Source organism: Aspergillus undulatus (genome assembly GCF_047715775.1).
Source record: "Aspergillus undulatus strain CBS 261.88 unplaced genomic scaffold BDV17scaffold_28, whole genome shotgun sequence".
In the NCBI taxonomy this organism is placed as follows: domain Eukaryota; kingdom Fungi; phylum Ascomycota; class Eurotiomycetes; order Eurotiales; family Aspergillaceae; genus Aspergillus; species Aspergillus undulatus.
Genome location: NW_027396632.1, coordinates 16,153 through 34,752, shown reverse-complemented (window position 1 = coordinate 34,752; position 18,600 = coordinate 16,153). Strand labels below are relative to the sequence as shown.

The 18,600-nt window shown below is 52.7% G+C and overlaps 11 protein-coding genes across 11 annotated transcripts; 5 read left to right on the top strand and 6 right to left on the bottom strand.

Annotated features, from left to right (window-relative positions):
• Nucleotides 1–434: 434 nt before the first annotated feature.
• On the top strand, nt 435–2,055 carry BDV17DRAFT_298666 (major facilitator superfamily domain-containing protein; the record flags this gene model as incomplete). The annotated part of the gene is made up of 4 exons (XM_073763727.1): nt 435–548; nt 593–1,329; nt 1,383–1,755; nt 1,813–2,055. 4 exons carry the CDS (start codon nt 435–437, stop codon nt 2,053–2,055), a joined length of 1,467 nt encoding a protein of 488 aa, XP_073614941.1.
• Nucleotides 2,056–2,874: 819 nt separating this feature from the next.
• BDV17DRAFT_264832 (uncharacterized protein) lies at nt 2,875–3,852 on the bottom strand. Its single transcript, XM_073758086.1, has 3 exons — nt 3,767–3,852; nt 3,126–3,717; nt 2,875–3,061 (listed from the first exon to the last, which is right to left on the bottom strand). The coding sequence occupies exons 2-3, from the start codon at nt 3,369–3,371 to the stop codon at nt 3,014–3,016; spliced, it is 294 nt and encodes a 97-aa protein (XP_073614940.1). The 5' UTR covers nt 3,372–3,717; nt 3,767–3,852; the 3' UTR covers nt 2,875–3,013.
• Nucleotides 3,853–4,548: 696 nt separating this feature from the next.
• Nucleotides 4,549–5,076, top strand: BDV17DRAFT_291852 (uncharacterized protein; the record flags this gene model as incomplete). The annotated part of the gene is made up of 1 exon (XM_073762221.1): nt 4,549–5,076. One exon carries the CDS (start codon nt 4,549–4,551, stop codon nt 5,074–5,076), a length of 528 nt encoding a protein of 175 aa, XP_073614939.1.
• Nucleotides 5,077–5,206: 130 nt separating this feature from the next.
• Nucleotides 5,207–5,981, bottom strand: BDV17DRAFT_291851 (uncharacterized protein; the record flags this gene model as incomplete). The annotated part of the gene is made up of 3 exons (XM_073762220.1): nt 5,207–5,344; nt 5,397–5,517; nt 5,758–5,981. 3 exons carry the CDS (start codon nt 5,979–5,981, stop codon nt 5,207–5,209), a joined length of 483 nt encoding a protein of 160 aa, XP_073614938.1.
• A 492-nt stretch (nt 5,982–6,473) lies between these two features.
• BDV17DRAFT_264830 (Frag1/DRAM/Sfk1) lies at nt 6,474–8,377 on the top strand. Its single transcript, XM_073758085.1, has 6 exons — nt 6,474–6,638; nt 6,714–7,228; nt 7,289–7,367; nt 7,426–7,701; nt 7,764–7,969; nt 8,057–8,377. Exons 2-6 carry the CDS (start codon nt 7,177–7,179, stop codon nt 8,158–8,160), a joined length of 717 nt encoding a protein of 238 aa, XP_073614937.1. The 5' UTR covers nt 6,474–6,638; nt 6,714–7,176; the 3' UTR covers nt 8,161–8,377.
• A 558-nt stretch (nt 8,378–8,935) lies between these two features.
• BDV17DRAFT_264828 (uncharacterized protein) lies at nt 8,936–11,374 on the bottom strand. The gene is made up of 2 exons (XM_073758084.1): nt 10,625–11,374; nt 8,936–10,543 (listed from the first exon to the last, which is right to left on the bottom strand). Exons 1-2 carry the CDS (start codon nt 10,691–10,693, stop codon nt 9,281–9,283), a joined length of 1,332 nt encoding a protein of 443 aa, XP_073614936.1. The 5' UTR covers nt 10,694–11,374; the 3' UTR covers nt 8,936–9,280.
• Nucleotides 11,355–11,764, bottom strand: BDV17DRAFT_264827 (uncharacterized protein). Its single transcript, XM_073758083.1, has one exon. The coding sequence runs from the start codon at nt 11,689–11,691 to the stop codon at nt 11,440–11,442; it is 252 nt and encodes an 83-aa protein (XP_073614935.1). The 5' UTR covers nt 11,692–11,764; the 3' UTR covers nt 11,355–11,439.
• A 128-nt stretch (nt 11,765–11,892) lies between these two features.
• Nucleotides 11,893–14,577, top strand: BDV17DRAFT_264826 (cytochrome P450). Its single transcript, XM_073758082.1, has 4 exons — nt 11,893–12,468; nt 12,540–13,030; nt 13,082–13,893; nt 13,942–14,577. The coding sequence occupies exons 1-4, from the start codon at nt 12,253–12,255 to the stop codon at nt 14,022–14,024; spliced, it is 1,602 nt and encodes a 533-aa protein (XP_073614934.1). The 5' UTR covers nt 11,893–12,252; the 3' UTR covers nt 14,025–14,577.
• On the bottom strand, nt 14,099–14,782 carry BDV17DRAFT_101034 (uncharacterized protein). Its single transcript, XM_073753686.1, has one exon. It carries the CDS (start codon nt 14,607–14,609, stop codon nt 14,259–14,261), a length of 351 nt encoding a protein of 116 aa, XP_073614933.1. The 5' UTR covers nt 14,610–14,782; the 3' UTR covers nt 14,099–14,258.
• A 22-nt stretch (nt 14,783–14,804) lies between these two features.
• BDV17DRAFT_264823 (uncharacterized protein) lies at nt 14,805–15,334 on the top strand. The gene is made up of 3 exons (XM_073758081.1): nt 14,805–15,051; nt 15,103–15,202; nt 15,252–15,334. The coding sequence occupies exons 1-3, from the start codon at nt 15,044–15,046 to the stop codon at nt 15,327–15,329; spliced, it is 186 nt and encodes a 61-aa protein (XP_073614932.1). The 5' UTR covers nt 14,805–15,043; the 3' UTR covers nt 15,330–15,334.
• Nucleotides 15,335–15,439: 105 nt separating this feature from the next.
• BDV17DRAFT_298664 (nucleobase cation symporter-1 family protein) lies at nt 15,440–17,536 on the bottom strand (the record flags this gene model as incomplete). The annotated part of the gene is made up of 6 exons (XM_073763726.1): nt 15,440–15,971; nt 16,023–16,273; nt 16,325–16,940; nt 16,995–17,158; nt 17,218–17,403; nt 17,452–17,536. 6 exons carry the CDS (start codon nt 17,534–17,536, stop codon nt 15,645–15,647), a joined length of 1,629 nt encoding a protein of 542 aa, XP_073614931.1. The 3' UTR covers nt 15,440–15,644.
• Between the last annotated feature and the right edge of the window lie 1,064 nt (nt 17,537–18,600).

Genomic DNA, 18,600 nt, shown 5'->3' with positions numbered 1-18,600 from the left:
AGGTGGCATCTTAATAAGGTGGCTCTGGTCCCTAGCTTCTGGGCGCATAGTTCGTTTAGCCCACTGATGGTTGGCCATTCTTTAACATGTCGGAAGACTTATACCAATAGCCGATCTGGATATTCCGGGGATCCAGTTCAGCTTATCGCCTCAATACATTGTTCACTCCCTTGATATCCAGTTATTAGTCAAGCAGTGGCAACCACCTCGGCGAGTGAGGCACGCAGATAAGCATTTCCCCGCGCAGATCGTTCGGATGCTTGTTGGAGGAAATCCTCGGATAAGCCGATGACCCCGGAAATCCCAGCTGAGAAATGAATACTTTCCCTCTTGCTACCCCGATCTCTAGTCTCCACTGCTTCCTGGGGTAGCGGGGATTCTCTTAAGACCGATTCTCCCACAGTTTCCTGTCCCAGACAATAATATCGGGCACCATGGTTGAACTCAAGCCTTCGACGAGCCATGTTGAGTCCCTTGCGGACGAGAAGGCAGTCCCTCCTGCGAGTGATCATAAGGGAGCCGAGGATCATGATCCCAACGACCCTCAGGTATGTCTGAATTTGGGGTGCCAATACTCATACTAACCCAACAGAACTGGTCCACCACAGCAAAACTCTCAACATACCTCACAATATGTTTCTACACCTTCCTCGCAAATGTCAACAGCAGTAACTTCACGGTAGCAACAAAAGCCATAATCCAGGAATTTGGCGTTTCGCAAACCCAAGCCGGCGAGCTCGTCTGCTTCAACGTCTTCCTCTTCGGTCTGGGCAATATCTTCTGGGTGCCCCTCATGCGAGTTGTTGGAAAACGACCGGTGTATCTGATATCCATGATGTTCCTGTGCATGATGAATGTCTGGTCGAGTCGGGCATCGAGTTATGGTGAGCTTCTTGCGTCGCGAATCCTGTCTGGCTTTGCGGCGGCCGCGGCGGATGCCACTGTTCCTGCGGTGGTCTCCGATATGGTTTCTCCTCAGGATCGGGGGCATTATCTTATGGTCTTTCATCTTGCTCTGACGAGTGGACTTTTTATTGGGCCTTTGATCAATGCATACCTCGTGCAGGAAGGGGACTGGCGGTGGATGTGCTATTTTCTTGCCATTGCAGTCGGTGTTGTTTTTGTCGTCGCTGCCTTCACTGTGCGAGAGACGACTTACAGACAAGATAAACCTCGAGTGGCCAAGCGAAGCACTTGGCAGTGGATGTCACTGACATTGGGTTATAACCCAGATGCATCATTTATCAGGACTTTGCTTGACATTATCTGTAACGTCGCATACCCCCAACTCTTGTGGGCTTCTTTTTCCATTGGCATATCCGTCGGATGGTACAGCCTAACCCCCATTCTAGTTTCCAGAAGGGAGCTGATCAATTGAACAGGAATATCGTCGTCCAACTAACAGCATCGAGGACCTTTACAGCTCCACCGTACAACTGGCCCGCTGGGAGCCTGGGATTGCTCTCGATATCCGGATTCATCGGATCCGTGCTCGCGTTCTACCTAGGAGGCAGACTCATTGATATCATCTCGACGAGATATACGAAGCGCCACGGCCAACGCTTGCCTGAATATCGTCTGCCAGCTATAACTATTCCTGGTGTCATCGGACCAGGGGGAGTTTTGATCTTCGGGTTATGCATTGCGAATCAAACACACTGGATAGGAGCCGCATTCGGATACGCCATGCAAGCGTTTGGAGTCGCCGCAATTTCTAATGTAGCGGTTACCTATTGTCTAGATTGCTATAAGCCGGTATGTTTCCCCTCCATTCCAAACAGTTCTCTAGGCTCCTCTGACATAGTTATATAGCTCACCGGAGAGGCATTGGTGATTATCTTTGTCGTCCGCAATACAATTGGCATGTTGCTGTCGCTCTACGCGGCGGACTGGATCCGTCGACAGGGCCCGGCCGCAGTCTTTGGGGAAATGACTGCTATTCAAGTGGCCAGTCTTTCGTTGGCCATTCCGCTGTTCTTCTGGGGAGGGTCTCTTCGGTCTTTGACCTCGCAGTATGGGCCTATGAAGCGGTTTCACGCTGTGCATGACGACTGAGTCTTTATCACGACTTGTTTAGATTCTTGATACATTAATTCAGTTATATCTTGAACAATTCAATGCCACTAATGTCTTCTAAAAGCCATGTGGCCGGGTTTACGACGGCGATTCATTCATTCTGCCAAGGACGTCGTCAGTCTCACAGCCATAGTCATCCAAACTGACCTCCGAGCACGTATAACCAGGCCAGGAATCATCCCACGGCCCCTCAGCTGTAGCATAATCAGACCACTGGGCCTCCTCGTTCCACTGAAACAGGTTCTCCATCGCAGAAGGCACTCTAACCAGCTTCGCCTCGCCATACTGCCTCCCATAAACACAGAGCCCAAATGGTGTCGCATACTCGTCCTTCCCGATCAGCACTGCGGCAATCGGATATGCCGCGTAGGACGGCAGGGAAGCGCATGCGTCGCCCTGGCCCCCATCATGTCCCATTCGGCACTAGCAGCCCGTCGAGCTCAGCGACCGTGCCGTTATCCAACAGGTAAACGTGCGCACTGTCGATGGCCTACCGAGCCGTAAAGCGGCCTTAGCTCAAAGGCCGTCCAGAACTCTGCGCCCATTGTGCCGTTGGTTGCTGCGCCCTTCTCGTAGAAGCTCTGACCGGTGCTTGTGTCCCATCACCAGGTCCCGTTGCCCACGGATCCTGTCGTTGCGTTGTGAGCGTCGTTCCACGCGGCCATTTCTGCTAGCGTGCTCATGTTGTGGCGCTTGTCATTCTCGGGGAAGGTCCAGTTTTGTAACCTTTCGCCGTACCTGACTGCCATTAGAGTGCTGAATGCGATGAGGTGGTCGCGCTCAGGGGCGATATTAAATGGCTGGGCGCCTCCGTAGGGGTTGGCTAGACCTCCAAAGGGACTTTGATTCTACAATATAGTTAGGCTGCTAGAAATATAGTAACGACTGGCGCTGTCCCGTGATATTGTAGATCTCTGCCCCAGCTACTCCCAGCTGCTCAACCGCTGCCTCGTACAGCCGTCCGGTTTCCCGGGCTATTAATTTGCTATATGAGGGCACTCAGCTTAACTTCTCAATTACTTTCGCATCCTATTAAACGATATACTCACGGCGTTAGTCGACCAGTATGGGTACCAGGGCAGTCTTAGCTCCATGCCTCGGAGAGCATCCTTGCCAACAACCTCAGCAGCGTAGCTATTCACCAGGAAGTGACCAATGGCTTGAAAAGTGAGATTATCATAGCGGTCCGGGCCAACCATAATATCCAGCAAGATAGTGATTTCCTTCATCGACCGCGCCAGAGGTCCCGTTGTATCGTGGTAGTATCTCCCAGTGACAATACCATGTCGAGACATCAAGCCCAGTGTCGATTTGATCGAGTGCAAGCCCAACTGACCGGAGGGATGGGTGAGAGATCCGTGAGTTTCAGTGCCAAGCGCAATAGCGATCTGGTTGCTGCGAACGGCTACCACCGAGCCACTGCTACTCCCGGAGGTAAGTTGAGTCAGATTGTATGGGTTTCTCGTCTGGCCTGTTCTGCTCGAGTACCCTGACGCATAGTTTAAGAGCGCGCGATGGTCTGCTGAATTCGGTCCAGGTAGCCCTCCACAAGAACCTGACTAGTCAGGTTGCCGTTCGTCGTCCAACGTTGCAGTGTTGCAATTGAGGCGTCCTCAATGACAATTCCCTTGCACGGCCGCACTGTCGGGCTCAGTATGTGGACAAAATCCCCGAAGATCGAGCTGCTCACTTGCAAATGGGACATCGCTGGCACCATGGACGCTGGCGATGCCGCATAGGGCCGCGATCACAACCCTTGACAACCGCATTATAGGAGTAAGTTCGTCGAATTGTGATTGTGAATGAGACTAAAGCCTGCGGCTGGGCTTTGGCTTTATACTTAATATCATACGAGCCGTCGTGTAGATCTCCAGTCCTGACAGCCAGCCCAATAGATGTTCAGCGCTTATCTGCAATTCCATGGCATCATGAGATCCCTCCAGTGATTCCATCTTTTGGCCAGCAGCCCTGATCCTGTCGGAGTAGGTACCCGGGCAGTGTGGAGTGCTTCTTATCGAACGGCGACTCCAAGTCTCCAACTCCGATTCCCTGTCTCCTGATAACGCCGGGAGTTAGTCATTGCTTTCAGTTACGTAGTGACCAAGCTGTCATGATTTGTAGAGTAGTAGATACCGATCCACTGCCCACGGGGTAGACCCTGACGCAGCCTTGGCAGGGGTTGGCGCGAGTCTGGGAATGGTGGAGTTGAATACATCCGCCTGTTTCAGGGATTCTGCAGCTTGTTTTGCCTAGATCGCTGTTAATGGTGAGATCATCTCGCTTGACGCTTTAGGGCTGCGACATTGTTTACTTGAAGCCGATCTGAGGGGTCCGCTTCCCCTGGTTTCTGGGCGCAAGCATAAAACGATGGAGGCACCCTGAATACAGGGACGGATCTTCAGATCTCTCAAGAACCTGCTGGAGTGTATCATCAAACCCACGCTCTTTCACAGCCAATCTATAACGTTTACCATGCGTCACTCCGTGATCGCAGCGGTTCTCACTGTTGCCTCAACCACCTCCGCAGCCCTGACCTGGTCACTCGAAAAGTCCTCCAGCCCTACAACAGACGAGGCCGAAGCATACGGTCTGATCGAAGCCGCACTGGAAGCCGCAGTCGCCCGACACGCTCGTCTCGGCGATGCCAGCAAGACCCTCTACGTCCAATACGTCCCCGGCGTCCCAACCGCCGAAGCAAGCTACGACGGGACCATTCGCTTCGGCACTGATCGCTCATATCTGAACGAGCGCACGGCACTGCATGAGATCTCGCATACGCTTGGAATCGGACAGACGCAGGCCTTTGATGACCGGTGTGCGGCGAACGACTGGCCTACTGCTACGCCGCTGCTTCAGTCGTGGGATGGCGCCGATGCAATCATCAACTGTGGTGGTGGTCATATTTGGCCGTATGGGCTGAACTATAATGATGAATGGAGCGAGACGAATGCCGATCGGCATGTTGAGCTTATCAATGCTATGCTTGCTGATGGTCTCTAAGCTGCTTTGCATCTGGAGCTCTGTGTTTGGAAAAGCTGTACTCTCTGTTTGGCATTATTGACTCTTGGGGAACCAACCAAGTATATAGTTAGTCTACAGAGAACTCGTTCTATAACAGCCACATCTCCCGTCAAGTAGCATCACTTGCTGCCGTCGTGAAAAGAGGTGTTATCTGCCCTTCTTCAAGTTCCTTGTCAACGAGTGCCGCGACCTCTTTCCATCTCTGGAGGGTGTCTGCCTCGGCATCGAAGGGATAAAGCCAGCGGTTCTGTAGTCGTTCAGTCAGAAACAAGCCTTACCTTTCCTGGGACTGCACCTACCCTCATCATCACGTCTTCAGGGTCCAGCCTCTGTCCAGCCTCTAGTTTCTTCAGTGCAGTCCTCCCCATTGAGCTGGCACTTGCGCACTCGCTCGAACCGCAGTTTTCCGTATACTTGGGTCTAGAACATGATCAGTGACGAAAGATCAGATGTCTTGTTCACCAATTACCGCAAGCAGGACATTATCTTTGCCGGCCAGTTTCAAACACAAGGCCAGCACTGCTGCGCTCTCCGTAGCCTGAGACGCACCCTGGGGACTTGTCGGCAGATGAGGGTGGCATGAATCTCCCAAAAGAGCAATCTTATGGCCTCTATTCCTTGATATCCTCTGTGTCCTTGTGTGTCAAGATCCAGTTGAACTTGTCCCCGTCGCGCAGCATGTTCTGGACGAGATGGACATCATGGCCTATCCAGATGTTGATACACTCCTTTTCGACGAACTCGCGGCAAAGAGGGTCTTCCTTGAGGAAGTCGCCCTTGAAGTACGCGCGGTTGCATGCGCAGCCTGACGATTTGGGTTTGTGGACATTTTCGCTCAGGGTAGGCGTATGTGCCAGTGCACCAGGGGACTGTTTGGATGCCATGGTGGTGAGGGATTAGTGAGGAAGATCGCAGCTGGACAACCCCAGCGTCTTATACCGTCGTAGCATGGTCTGCAAGGGAGGGGAGGCGCTTCCCCGCACCGAGGTGACAGGGGGTTTCCCAATCTCAGCTGAACTTGTGTTCATTACCCAGGCTCCTGCATACGAGTTAGAAAGTATGACTTGATGAGGAAGCTTGACCTGCGCTGTGATTCTCCCGGCCGCCCGGATTTCCAGGATTCCATGGTCGCACTCCACTCGGTTACTTCGCCCACTCAGGGCTTCCGGATAAATTGTAATCATCTCAATGACGCAAAAGCTGTCGGTATAAGGAAGGTAATCGCCGTGACCTACCAAATATGGTATAAATCTGAATGTAATCATGTTGATCATTCAGGCAAGTGGACACGTGTGTCTCACCATCCGCTGTCAAGTCTCATCTTCCAGGGACAAGACCTTCGTATTCGTTTCAGCTTTCAACGGTCGGAATTTCTTGAACAACAGCCTTAAAGCTGTTGATGTACTAGGCTTGCTGCGTAATGGTGTTGTCTGCTGTCGGGCGACAGCTGCAGTCCTAGTCAGCGCTGTGACCTAGCCAGGAATGTGACTGCCAACAACAATGATGCGCCTGGCATTCCTGCGATGATTGCCATGGCGAAGGCAAGCATTTATGGATTCTCAGAATCCTGTCATGTCCAATAATAGAAAGCTGACGTTCCACTGCCGAAGCCACAGTGCCGGTTACTGTCCAGAAATTGCCCTACAGGGGAAGTATCTTCGAGCTGGGCCCACGCTATTGCTTGAATATCGATTCCACCAGGCAATCTAATCGCAACTCGTCATAACGAGGCTACCCACAGCTGCTATCCCCTATTATTCTCTTCTGTCTTCCCTCACTTCCATCGCGAACAATCAACCGTCCTTTTCACGACTCTTCCCTCTTTTCGGCTCGTCACCAGGAGCATCCACTCTTTCTGCAGATTCTGTACCTTTCCAGTCGCTCTCTCTAGATACTGATTTATATTTGCTGCAAATTCTCTGACCCTGGCTTTCATTCGTTTGCTTGTAATCCCTGAATCCCTACGCTGTGCGCGGATCATCACCACCGACCCGGCCCTGTCCCTGTCCCTGTCCCTGTCCCTACCCTGACCCCCCACGACATCCCCCTTGGCGAAAATTTTAAGTCGACGACTCGACAATGTGGACCAATGCCTGGGCCTTGCCTTTGGTATCTGCGGTCATCTGGCTCGGTATGTATCATGTACCCCGGATTATCGTCTGGTCGTGGGGTCAAGAATAACCGAATGCAGTCACCCTTCTCGCCATGATCGGCTACTGGTATACCCCGGATACCCCAGTCTATACCTTAACCCGGGGACAGACCATTCCGTACCTATCCCTTTCCTGTTGATGGCTTTCCTCATGTAATGGACTAACAAGTCTCCAGCTTCGTCTCTGATGTCGGCGCAAGGGAGATGAAGCCCGTCTTCATCCTGGGGAGCTGGCTCTCGGTCATTCTACTCAACATGTCGTCCTTCTTCAAGCATCGGCCCGCTCCAGCGTCGTCGGAGAAGGGACGATGGAGAAAGGACGAGATAGACCAGGCTCTGTCATACATCTTGACCAGTCTCACTGCAACTGGAAGCGTTGGGCTGATCATGCTGACGCACTTTGACCGCCTCAATCACCCGGAGCTACATCGTGCCTTTTTGACATTATACGTGTGAGTCGGCCCCTGCTGACCGTCAATGCTACCTCTTTCATTGTCTGACATAAATCGTTCAGTGCCTCCTTCTCCATTGGTGCAGCCGTCGGGTGCTTTGCATGTCTCCGATCGTGCATGCTCGCTAGATGGCGACACCGAGTCCTAATAATCACCCTCGTCGTGAGGGCTTGCATCGGTGGAGTCTGCGCGATGCTGGGCATCGCCTTCTGGCTCGCGTGGACGCATCCCAAAGTCACCAGGGACTTTTGCGCCGTCATCGAGTGGGGTAAGTACCACCACCCTCCCTGCGCTTGCCTTTGTACCTGTTCTCCGTGGTCATACAGAGTCATCGACAATACTAACGGCTCGACAGCTCTTGCATTTACCTTTTCCGGCCACATTGCCTGCTTTGCGGCCGAGATGCTGCCGAGTTATACGGCGCTCGGCGCGATGGGTGGGTATATGGAGTTGCGATGAAGATGAACTGGACGCTCATTATGTTTAGAGTGCTGGGATGTGGCGCAGCGGATCGGACATGAACTACCTACCTACCTCCTCGCGATTGCTGGTCGGTTGCGTGCAAAGGTATCAATGTGCAACGGTGACATTGGGCGATTTCTTGGTCTTTAGCGAGCATGCTTTTCAACAATAAGTGGCTATGAATCACAACATTCTCTACTTTGCTTCTATAGCGCTTCGAACGCCATAGTAGACATTTCGATTCATGGAAGTAAAAGACTCCAGCCCAGCGGGGTTATGCTCAATAGTCAAGGCATCTACCGAATTGAGGGTGCTTTTCGTCACGCATGCGTGAGATGTCGGTGATGTGATGAAAATATATTTTCGCGCCGTCAGCCTCTCAGCAGCCTGCCAACGGCAGTAAATGATTCACCACGCCCAACCGGCCGCAATTCAAACACATAACTAGTCGATACTATGAGCAGGATTTGGATCCAGACGGTCGAGTAATCCAATCTATTGGGACGGGAAAACTCATCAGCTGCAGCAAACCAGCAATTCACACTTGGGCATGTTGCAAAAAAGGAATGAACCACCCACAGCTCCTCCGGATGAAGCTCCCGCGCCGTTCCGCTTATTCCCGCTGATCGCCGATCTATTCCCACGCTCAAGTACAGCGGCCGTTGTGGCCGTTATGGTCGTTCGATAATACAGTTCTTGGTTCCTGATAGTTCTGACTACAATCGTAAGAGTACAATATACCATGACAGTAGCAGTGACTTGGCTCTTCGACCTTCACCGTACGGCGCCTCCATACTACAAATCTCATTCGAACGAAGGGCGTAGTTTTGAGTGCCTACATTATTATGGATCCTTCAGAAACAGTGAAAATGGTGTTGACATTGTCATCATGAGAAAGAAAAACTCCGTTCTACCTAGTGCTTCTAATCCAGTTAGAAAAAGAAAAGATGCAGATCCCGCTCGCTATGTCCGACCTCGTGATCGTAGGCTAGGCCGGACAGGGATGATGAAGAAAAGCGCAATTGTGGAGGGCGTATAGATCCGAAATGGCGTCAAGCGCACGGCCAATATGCATCGCATATTGTGTAAGGCATGAAAATACAGGACATCATTCGCGTCACGTCTGGATGCCGACGATATCAGAGGCCCAGAGGATGGAGCCCATGCGCTCCGGACCGAGGAGTTGCGAGATCTCCTTGACCAGACGGCCCCCGCGGTCACCCATCCACCATCGGTCACGGAGGTGATGGAGAACGGCACAGTAGTGTGCGAAGATGATGAGCGCCAGGGGTTGTTTGTCGCGAACAAGGTCGAGGTACCGCGACGGGACGCGGAACATCCACCGGAGGGCGATCATGGTGGGCTCGCCTCCTTTGCTGAGCATCTCGAGGGAGCGGTCGAGCTTAGTGATGGCATCATCGTAAACGGCCGTCTCATGGGCCGGGTCTTTCTTCGCAGTGGCGTTGTTGAGGTTTCGCATGGCGAAGATGGGGAGGGTATAGGTGCTGGGCAGCTGATGGTAGGGATCGCTTCGACTGAAGAGCCCTTTGAGCTCGCCCTTTTCGACAACATCGAGGACATCAGTGTCGGATGAGAACTCTCGCGCGGTTTCAAACACGTCGAGGAGCTGCTGGAGGTACGAAGACGGCGGCTGTTCCTTCTCCTTCGTTTCAGTCGTAGAGCTCGAACCTGATGAACGGTCGGCGGCTTTGGACAATCGCAGTCCGTCTTCGGCCAGCGAAGGGGATGCCAATTCACACATAAAAAGAACGCTTGCGGTAGAAAATGCGGCATTGCATCGGGATGCAGAGAGGTCGTCGCAGTGAGGTGGAAGTTCGTCAATGGCCTGGATGTAGTGCCTTCTTGCCTCCTGCATATATTCTTTTCGTTTCGACGTGTCCTCGGCCCTGACTGTATAAGCGAGATGGGTGGCGGATAGAGCCAGGGCACTGTGACGAAGGGTTGGATGAGCAGCAGCCTCGCGCCGGATGATTCTCTGCCATGACCGGTCCTTGTTCTTGCTGTGCGTTAGCGACAGCTCTGTGGATGCCCGCCAGTTGTCACACAGTCGCTGGTCACCGAGACTCATCTCTTCTACGGCGGCGCATATTTCGGGGCTCGCTCGCTCGTCGGTCTTGGCCTCGGACGAAGTAGACCCAAACGAGTGCGAGGAAGTCGAGCTAGCTATCGAGTGGCGGTGCTCGGTGGAGGGAGGGGAAGGCGAGGAGTAGGAGGAGTAGAGGGAAGAGTCGGACGCGATGGAGTTCTTTGTTGTCTTGCGAGGGGGGTTTCTTCGTGCTTGTTTGGACGATTGATCACGGTAACGACAGGACAGGCGCTGCGACTCGCATTCGTCGCACTGCGGACGGGCTTTGGAGCACTAGAGGCAAAAGGATTGTTAGTCCTGCGGACTAGCAGACAAAGAGCGCAAGGATGAAGGCGTCAAGGGGAGTCTAGATACCTCCATCTGGCCCTCGGTACCTTGGGCGCATTCGAGTGGTGACCTCCGCAGTCGTCGCTGAGCAGGCATAGCAAGCTGGGAATGCAGTGACGGTGACTCCAGCCTGCGGGCTAAGCTGGCATCGGCATTATCTTAAGAAAACCATGCCATGCGACCGGGAGGGGCGAGGAGATGCAACTTTGGGAAAGAGGCAGCAGCATCGCGGGACAGTGCACTTCTGGAAGCTCGAATTCGGCGAGACAGAAGGACCAAGTTGAGTGGCCGGAGGAAAGGGGGGTTTGCGCCTGCCAAGGCGCTGATCTATGGGTAATATCGACTGCCCAAAAGGGAAAAGGTGGTCCCCTGGAGATTCGTCGAAGTTGTTGTTTGGGGGGCTTGGAGGGAGATTGTGCTGACTGCTCGCCCTCGCTACGCGACCTCCGAACAGCGCCGGGTCGGATTACGAACTGAACCATGGCTCGCCTGGACATTGCTTCCAGTACTCCAAATTATCAAAAGGAGTGACTGTGCCGCAGCTTGAGCTCTGTTCTGTTCTGGACAGCAAGGTTGATGATATGATCCCCCACCTCGGCTGCGACTGCTGCATGCGTAGCGTGCGCTCTGATCCTGGTCTCATGGATGCCACGCGCTGGGCCGCGTCTGATTCTCAGACGCCACGTCAGATCAGGGTTGGCCATGCAATTTTTATAATTCCTACCGATACTCTGCTCCATATTATTGTCAGCCAATAACTGTATCTGCATTTCTTACTGTGAATCACTACTACACTACTACAGTTGGCGCTTAGAGATTAGCTTCTGCAGTGAGATTGATCGCTAATTCATACGCAGCTCGCAGTTCGCTGGTGCTGATCTCAGCCTGATCCAACAAACTGGAACGAACAGGTCCAAAGGTGAAAGCTCCGACTCGCGCACTATCGACCCCCCGACCCACTGTACCCGAACGCTCAGAGTGAGCCCTAACTTGTTTCGTATAATGCACCGCTCCCGGCAGCCCAACACGGCAGGGATCTGTCCCTGCCATGCAAAATCTGCACGTAATGCCAGAACAATGCCAAACAATTGCATTTGGCCGGGCCCAATAGTCGCGGAGCGCGCGTGCGTTTAATCCCCACGCGCCATGCGGCCAGGCCTGTCCCAGTCGCCCAGAGGCATCCCAAACGGCCACAGCTTTGCTTCAAATGTCTAAACCCCGAGCCATGGAACGTGGCGTTCCAGAGGCGGCCTTCGCATCGCGTTTCTTTAATTTCTGCCCGAGTCCGCGGCGATTACATGCCTGTGCTCCCGATTGGCTTGCACCCCCCAGTTCCCCCTCCGGCTGCTCGGAATCGGACCTGGCCCTGGTCCTGGCGATTCGACCAGGGGCCTATCTTGCCCGCTCGCTCCCGCTCTTCCCTGACACCGTTGACCTCGCTTCCAACGGCATGGCTGCTCCAGCTCCATAATCGTTAATTTTAGCTCTGAGAACAAAGAAATACTGCTTTGGAACTTGGAAGATGAAGTCTACTCCGAGTATTTGAGTCCAGCGCGGCCCCAACTGGCGATGATCCTCCACAGGATCGACGTGGTTCAGAGATCTTCTATCGATTCAATAATCTTCCGTTTCAATCGCGTTCCTCTTTGGGACGGATGACAGCAGCCATGCTGCTGGATCTCAATGTTTCCTTCCTATCGGCCACGGGCATCCTGTGCACTCTCGTTTGTATCGTTGTCAAGCTGTTTGAAACCTCGCCGGTGCCCAAAGACATACCATGGGTTCTCAAAAAGCAGAACTTTCTACGGCGCGCCGCTGAGCGCTTCATCGGCGTCAATCCCATCAGCTTTATCCAGGAGGGGTATGAGAAGGTTGGTACCTTGCTTGCCTTTGTTCACGACAATGCGCCGTTTATCCTTTGTGCTGACCCGCCGATCCCCAGTACTCAAAGAACCAGAAACCCTTTGTGATGCCCAGCGTCAACGAAGGCGACGAAGTTGTCCTCCCCAAAGAAGAATTCAACCTGGTGCTCTTTGGCAAAGAGAACGAGTACAGCTTCAAGGCCCACATTTCCGAGTTCTTCCAGCTCAAGTATACCAGCTGGCCGCTTGCCTTTGCCGAGAAATACGACTACTTCGTCAAGCTTGTCAGCAAAGACCTGACCGAGACCCTCAAGTCCGACGCCATTGCGGAGTCCCTTGCCGATGAGGCGCGTTCCTGCCTCTCTGATATCTGGGGGGAAGACCAGGAAAACTGGGTGGATGTTTCTTTATACTCTGCAATGGAAAAGACGGCTGCTAGGATGATCAATGTCCTTGCCATTGGACCTGGTCGGGGCCATGATGCGAATCTGCTTAATGCCATGACGAACTGCTCCAACGCGATTGTCTTCGGGGCCAATGTCATCAAGGCCTTCCCTTCATTTCTTCACTGGTAAGCCTCCCATTCCTGAGCTTCTCGCCTTCTGTGACTGACTTATTCCAGCATCGTCGGCCCCATTGTTGGGCTCGTGAACCGATGGCAAGAGCGAGTCTTCCATGCTCGTATGAAGCCTCTCATCGAAACCAAGATCAAAGAGCAGCGTGAGGCATCTGACCCCGCGGCCCTTCAGGAAGAACTCAAGACAAAGGGAAGCCTGCTTGACATGCTCATCAACATCGGCCTAAAGAGCAAGTGGCCGGTGGAGGTCGAGACAATGTGGCTGGCCTACAGAATCTTCATGATCAACTTCCCTGGAGTCCACACCAGCGGTATCTCTGCCACCAGCGCTCTGCTTGACATCCTCAGTTACCCCAGCGAGGAGGGCCTTATTGAGATGCTCCAAGAAGAAGTGCAGAAGATCGCCTCTGTGTCGTCTGGGAAATGGACCGCCGCCGAGGTGGAACAAGCTACTCTGCTCGACAGTGCTATCAAGGAGAGTCTCCGGTTCAACGGCATCAACGCTCTTTCTCCCACTCGGATGGTCGTTGCACCAGACGGGGCCACCCTCCCCAACGGTCTTTACCTCCCCTACGGAACCAAGATTGGTATCCCCCAATACGCCGTCCACCGCGATGGCGACCTCTACCCTAACCCCGACGAATACAATCCTTACCGCTTCTACAAACCCGATGCCACCTCCGCCGAGCGAAGCGAACACTCCTTGACTGCCACCAGCGAATCATACGTTGTTTTTGGCCACGGACGCCGACAGTGTCCCGGCCGTTGGCTGTTCGCCCACATTTTCAAGGTTCTTATCGCCGAGATGCTTTTGAAATATGAAATCAAACCCTTTGCCACGCGGCCAAAAATTCACCGTGGGTTCTTTGACTTCTTCTCAATGAGATGCATACTGACGTAGGCAGGATGGGGGCGCTTCCAACTACCGCCCCTGACGACAAAACTCACCGTCCGACGACGAAAAGACAATTCTGTGCTGTCGCACTAACTTCTGCTGTATTATTTCTTTATCTTTTCTACATTTTACTCGGTGGCCATCTTGAGCGTTCGTTCTTTGTATCTATTCCTGTTTGTCTTGTACAGCGACTTTGCATATCTCATACATAGACCTCATTAATGGCAGCGGTAGCCCCACTGCACTTACCCCTCCAATTCGAGGGGTGAAACAATAATAAAACATACAAATGATTCGACATACGAATCAATCGATCGATGATAGAGCTCAGTATTGTTCAATCTCGTCTTGGGGGGCGGGTTGGACGGAGGCCTTGTCGTATTCTCCCAATTCTTCCCGAGTCAGACGACTGCCACCCTCTGCCAGCCCCAGACCATTGCTGTTGCCCTTGCATCGCTCGATCCACTTGTACGGATAAGGCGCGTACTCGACCCAGCTATGGTCTGCCAGCGTTTGCTCCTGGGGCGATAAGAGGCTGCATAGTTGTGACGTTGTGAAGAATGCTGTATGCCTAGGTGGTGTTTTCATACTCGACAGTTGTTGGGAATTGGAAATAGCAGCAGTATTTACGACCGCTGCAATGCCCCCAGCCTGGGCCTTTGCAGCCAGACCTAACATTCGCTCGCGGGCTGCCGGGATACTGGCGATTGACCTCCCGGTTCCAAGAGGCGCAAGCCCTCGGATCTCATTGGGGTGCCGTGCAGCGTATTGGGTTGCGATAATCCCGCCGAGGCTGTGCCCAAGGAGAACAATTCTCGGGGTTCCTTCTCCTGCGCCTTGCAGAAATGTGATAAGAAATTCCAGGTCGTTGACAGCGAAGAGCGCGCAGCTCAGTCATATTTTGGAAACTGAGGGGAAGGAAGTGCCCCTCGATGAGTTGCCGGCATGGAACAAAGAGAAGATCTGCATCTATCCCAAGGCGTGGACAAATCCAGTGACTGGGGAGAAGTCGCTCCAGTGCACGGCCAGGAAGCTCTCAAATTGTGCCTGTTGGACAGACCGGATGGAGAGGAGACCGACGGCATTACCGATCTAAAGGAAGTTGGTCTTTCATGCATAAGTGAGTCTGCATCAATCTCGCTAATTGAGGGGTCGCTGATCAGAAAACCAGAATCATAAGTCCCGTCCTTTCACCTGAGAATATCTACGCCCATCCGCACCAGGAGCAAGATGAAATTCTCTGGTATAATCGGGAGCTTTGGCATAGCATAGTGAGTTGTCACTCTCTTGGTCTGAATGAGTACTAATCGCGCGAAACAGACCGAGTTTCCCGAATTTTACGATCCACGGACTATGCACCAGTGCAACATTGCAGTTTCCGACCACCCTGCTGGATAGTTAACAGTCTGTTGTTGTGTGAAATCAAAAGTCAGTTTTCAGTCACAGTGGCTCCGATAGATAGTTAGTTACATCTTGAGAATCACTTGGATAATATCTCAATTAGAGTACCACGACTGAGCTTGCTGCTAAAGACCCGTGGTTTATCGAGTAGGCCACGAAGGAGGAATGTGGCTTGGCTTAGGGAGAGTACGTGCTTGGGAGACCAACAAAAAGACGGGTCACCTCCATACCATGGGTCATAATTCATATGGTTGTGTTTCACTTGAAACTATAGCAGAGACCTGGAAACCATGAAACTGACTGATATAAAGGCTAAAGATTCTTCAGAACCGCTTGATCGGGCTGAACAGCTTGGTTCACCACCGGAGCTTCAACATCGGAGCCAACTCCTGTGAGCTCGCCCATAACGAGCCCAGGGATTACAGCAGGGATGCGTGTTCGTCGATCGGGCCAAAAATAATTCAGAGCAAAGTACAGCGCCGTTGAGAGACAAAAGCCGTACAGATAGTTGATGGCATAGAGATGCTGCAGCCCCGTGTTGATTGAGACGTTGTCGGGGGTCACGGCATGAGCGAGTCCTGGGAGCAGCGGCACAATGACGACCAGATTACACGCGAGAGCCCGCCAGTTGGTTCCGAGCTGTAACAACTCAGCGGGGAATCCGAATAGTGAGAAAATGAAGAAACGTACCTGGTAGTAATAGATGCCTCGAGGGTCATAGAGTGCTGGTACATCGTATTTCCGCCGCTTGATGATCCAATAGTCGCAAAAGAGGATGCCCGCTATCGGGGCCATGAAAATGGCGTAGGCCCCCATAAAGCTCAGAAAGGTAGTGCCGTTCTTGATAATGATCCACGGACACAGCGCCCATCCGCCAAGCATCAGACAGAGAACCATGCCCCGTTTGATGTTGATCCATTTGGGACACATCGTAGTCAAATCTGGGCCATCACATTAGTTAGAAATGCGGTCAAGGAGAGCTGGTAACTTACCGTTGGAGAATGAAATCGAGTTGGCTGATATATTGTTGCAGACTGTCGCGAGAAGCCACAAGACTGAACAGAAGAATGCTGCTGCACGCCCACCTGGGCTTCCCTGCCACTGGTCGATGATATCAAGAGGGCTCCAAAGCACTGCGCCGTAAACATTCTGAGATGCGCTCGCTGCAATGATACCGAATAGACCTGTAATTACTTTAAAGAAAGGGATCATGGGCAGCTGCCACACTGGGCTTCCTGCTTTCTTGCTGAACCGAGAGAAGTCTGATATGTTAACAGCCAATGTAGAGAATCCACCAGTTATCGAGGTCATGTTCGTAAGCCACAGCCAGGCTCGCTCCGAGCCATGAACAGTCGGTGGCTTGCTGAAAAGCTCAGCACCCCCGCCAGCTTTGACACTGATCCAAATGACCATTGATAAGGCCATCGGTGGTACCAGCGCTGACTTGAAAATGAACATGTATTGGAGGCGATGCGTCGGGATGAACAGGAACGGCGTTTGGACAACGTGGTAAACCACGTAGGAGATCATCCCCTGAGTAGTGATTGCCGCCGAAGATGGGAGATGATTTGGGAGATTTGTGTAACTGGGCCAGATGGCTGCGATGATCTGGTGGCTCTGTCAGGGCATTATGGGATCAAGGGCTCGCGGTGCTGTTCCTACCGGAGTCACACATCTCCCTCCATACGAACTCTGGACCCCAAACCAGAAGAGGGCCAGGATTGCGCGAGATGCGACACAGAAATACCCAAAATAGGTGCCGTAGCTGGCGCGGATGGCGACTGGAAACGGGATATGCAGGTCAGCGCCGACAGCACAATTTAGTACTGCGAAAGTTCTGTATCAGCGCTGTGCTCCCGGACAGCGTTACTGGATGCTAGTTTACCCGTTGGAATCGCATTGCACATCGCCGCGACGAGAGTCAGGAGCACAGTATCTGTTGCCGATAAACCTGAGGCAAAGGCCGAGCTGGCAGCAGACCAGGTCGAAATAGTGACCAGGTCCGAAAGCCAATACTGCGTAAAGGTCCATCCTGTCCAAGTCCATTTCTCTGGTGGCACAGGATCCTGGTCTACAGTGTCTCAGCGAACGCGCCCCTAGTGTCATGCTGCATTCTTACCGGAATTGCTCCAGACATGCTCGGGCGCTATGCTGCTGGGCTGCTTGGGCAGCGCCCAATATTGGCGATGGAGAAGACGATGCATGGCTCAATGAGAGATGGAGGAATGCCAGCGAAGGCTCCTCGTGCGACTCTTAACTGGCTGCCCCTCCATATTGGTATCTAAGCCAGGATAATCCCTGCTATCCGTGCACTGGCCGATCCTCCGGCCGACCGGATAAGAGCAATTGATACAAGACCCGCCTCTCGTTATACGTAGTGATAGCGAATAAAGGTGCTGCATGTTATCGCCTTCCCAAAACTCCGGTATCACAACCGCAAAGTCACAGCTAGCCACGCGATAACGCCTTGGAAGGAAATATCCATAATCGCATTGAGCAGCTGCCGGCGACCCTCCAGACAAACACACGGAGTAAGCACTCAGACATGGTCGTCAACCACAGCACTATCTCGGTAGCTTCGTCACCAAGTCAATGCGAATCACAGGGGACGGAGTCAACTTTGCCAGTTCTAGCGGCGTTCGGTTCCGACTCGAGTACAGACGCCGTGGAAGTCGAAGATGCAGCCACTACACTGGAGTTTCTGGCATGGGGTCGACGAAAGATTCAGGCATATGACGGTTCAAATAACGAACCCGACAATTGCCTGCAGATGTAGCCCTTGAAGATAGCCTCGATGAAGACGAACGCTCTCATTTGCGGCTGTCCGACGATCCGCCACTGGCGATTTTACAACTACTCCTCCCCAAGCCGCGGACGGTACAGCAGATTGTGAATCATCACTGCAACTGCCTTTTGTGGTACCACGCCTCGTTCCATGCTCTTGTCTTTCAGGATGAGACAGACGGGTTTCTGCAACGCCATGATCGTTGCCTTGACAGACTGGATGTTAACCTCCAGTGGATTGCACTCCTCTTCTTTGTCCTCGCGGGCAGAATGACTTGTGCTCCGCCAGAGACATGTCACTCACGGGGATTTGGTAATCAGGAGCGCTGTACCATTGCGCAACGGTGGTTCAAAGCTACCCTTGTATGTCTGAACCGAGCAGACTACACCTCACACCATTCTGTCTGTGCCGTGCAGTCCATTGCCACCATTACGATCAGTGCGCATATGCTAGGGCATTCGATTAGCCACTCAATCATGCTTG

Coding starts and splice junctions, on each gene's coding strand:
- BDV17DRAFT_264830 (XM_073758085.1), top strand. CDS start 7,177: ATGTGGACCAATGCCTGGGCCTTGCCTTTGGTATCTGCGGTCATCTGG. Junction 7,229..7,288: donor ATCTGCGGTCATCTGGCTCG/GTATGTATCATG, acceptor AACCGAATGCAG/TCACCCTTCTCGCCATGATC. Junction 7,970..8,056: donor TTGCGCCGTCATCGAGTGGG/GTAAGTACCACC, acceptor ACGGCTCGACAG/CTCTTGCATTTACCTTTTCC.
- BDV17DRAFT_264832 (XM_073758086.1), bottom strand. CDS start 3,371: ATGTCTCGACATGGTATTGTCACTGGGAGATACTACCACGATACAACG. Junction 3,062..3,125: donor CATACTGGTCGACTAACGCC/GTGAGTATATCG, acceptor GCCCTCATATAG/CAAATTAATAGCCCGGGAAA.
- BDV17DRAFT_264826 (XM_073758082.1), top strand. CDS start 12,253: ATGACAGCAGCCATGCTGCTGGATCTCAATGTTTCCTTCCTATCGGCC. Junction 13,031..13,081: donor TTCCCTTCATTTCTTCACTG/GTAAGCCTCCCA, acceptor GACTTATTCCAG/CATCGTCGGCCCCATTGTTG. Junction 13,894..13,941: donor CACGCGGCCAAAAATTCACC/GTGGGTTCTTTG, acceptor TGACGTAGGCAG/GATGGGGGCGCTTCCAACTA.
- BDV17DRAFT_264828 (XM_073758084.1), bottom strand. CDS start 10,693: ATGCCTGCTCAGCGACGACTGCGGAGGTCACCACTCGAATGCGCCCAA. Junction 10,544..10,624: donor GTACCGAGGGCCAGATGGAG/GTATCTAGACTC, acceptor TTTTGCCTCTAG/TGCTCCAAAGCCCGTCCGCA.
- BDV17DRAFT_101034 (XM_073753686.1), bottom strand. CDS start 14,609: ATGTTAGGTCTGGCTGCAAAGGCCCAGGCTGGGGGCATTGCAGCGGTC.
- BDV17DRAFT_264827 (XM_073758083.1), bottom strand. CDS start 11,691: ATGCAATTGTTTGGCATTGTTCTGGCATTACGTGCAGATTTTGCATGG.
- BDV17DRAFT_264823 (XM_073758081.1), top strand. Junction 15,203..15,251: donor GGGAGCTTTGGCATAGCATA/GTGAGTTGTCAC, acceptor CGCGCGAAACAG/ACCGAGTTTCCCGAATTTTA.